General features: G+C 39.9%; 1 protein-coding gene across 1 annotated transcript in view; it reads left to right on the top strand.

Annotated features, from left to right (window-relative positions):
• LOC107468771 (increased DNA methylation 3-like) overlaps nt 1-1,334 on the top strand; it is a 1,989-nt gene that overhangs the window by 514 nt on the left and 141 nt on the right. Inside the window, 2 exon segments of the mRNA XM_016088135.3 lie at nt 1-729; nt 1,107-1,332. The exon segment at nt 1-729 is cut by the window's left edge and continues 62 nt beyond it. Of these exon segments, the coding sequence (XP_015943621.2) occupies nt 1-729; nt 1,107-1,332 (955 nt within the window).

The raw sequence follows: 1,334 nt of genomic DNA, 5'->3' as shown, positions 1-1,334 counted from the left end.
GACCTTCCTATGTTAGCATTTCTCTCTTAGAGAGATTGTATTACTATTTACTAAGATATGCTCTCCCTGGTCTTGTTCTTGATATCAATATGTTTCATATGTATCTAAAGGGAAAATTGCTTTTCCCAAGCTCTGATTTCACTGAGAATAGTAAGCAGTTTACAAGTTTTTACCCTTTGGATCTTCATCAACAGAGGTGGTTCCCTGAGAGCTTTAGAATCATTAAAGGCATTGTTTTAATCGATGATCCTATTTCATCCGGCATCAAGGAGAGGGATTTAAATAGGTTCATGTCTTTAACTGGTGTGAATACTTTAAAGTTGGATCAAAATGAATGTTTAGGTGTTAAAATTGACACTCAAGTAGGCAAGGATGTTGGTGATAGTAATGGAGCCAACGAGGCTCCGGAGAAACAGTCTACCCAAGAGTACAAGAGAAAGTACATTGACGACACTCCGCCTACACCGGAGTTCCCCCATGTTGTCCCCACAAAGCAATATGCCACCGGAGATCATTCGAAGAAGATTTGTAGCAGATGGGATGGACCTTCATTGATGCCCCTTCTCTCTATTCCAGACGTCGACGAATGCGAGCAAGGGTCGTCTTTTGTTTTAACAGGGACAGCCAAAAGCGGGAAATGTGGTCCACCTGTGGGTGTTGTGGATATTGGCATTAGTAAAGCAGCATATCTGTTCCGGGTTTCGTTACCAGGGGTCAGAAAAGATTATAGTATGTCTCTCCTCTTTTTGATACTCATGGTTCTTGTGATTGCATTTTATAAATGATTATATGCTGGACTCTTTGTTTTTATAAACCACAAAAAATGGAAATGGCCTTTTTAAATGTTATACAACATAGCATTTGTTATAGGCCTCTCTGATAATTGTTGTTCCATCAATGATGTTCATGAATGATGTTGAGGAACTCCATAGCTAGCTTAATGCCTTTAACAAAGGGGATAACCATAGGAAGTGAAGTCCAGAACAGTTATTTCTGTGACATTCTTTTCTTTTAGTATATATTACCATTGTTGCAATGAGCATGATGGACTAATATTTTGAGAAACATAACTAACACTAGTAAGTCTTGTCTTGTTTTTGTATCAGGTCAATTCAGTTGTGAGATTGAAAATGATGGGAGGGTTCACATCAAGGGGTTGTTAGGTGGTGGAAGAACCATAACAAAACAATCACGCGTTTATGACATGAAAGTCCGGCAGTTGTGCTCGCCTGGACCATTCACGCTTTCATTCAGGCTTCCAGGGCCGGTCGATCCAAGACTGTTCGCACCTAACTTCAAGTCTGATGGCATTTTTGAAGGAGTTGTAATCAAGC

Source organism: Arachis duranensis, chromosome 10 (genome assembly GCF_000817695.3).
Source record: "Arachis duranensis cultivar V14167 chromosome 10, aradu.V14167.gnm2.J7QH, whole genome shotgun sequence".
Lineage (NCBI taxonomy): Eukaryota > Viridiplantae > Streptophyta > Magnoliopsida > Fabales > Fabaceae > Arachis > Arachis duranensis.
This window is presented reverse-complemented; position numbering and strand designations above follow the sequence as displayed.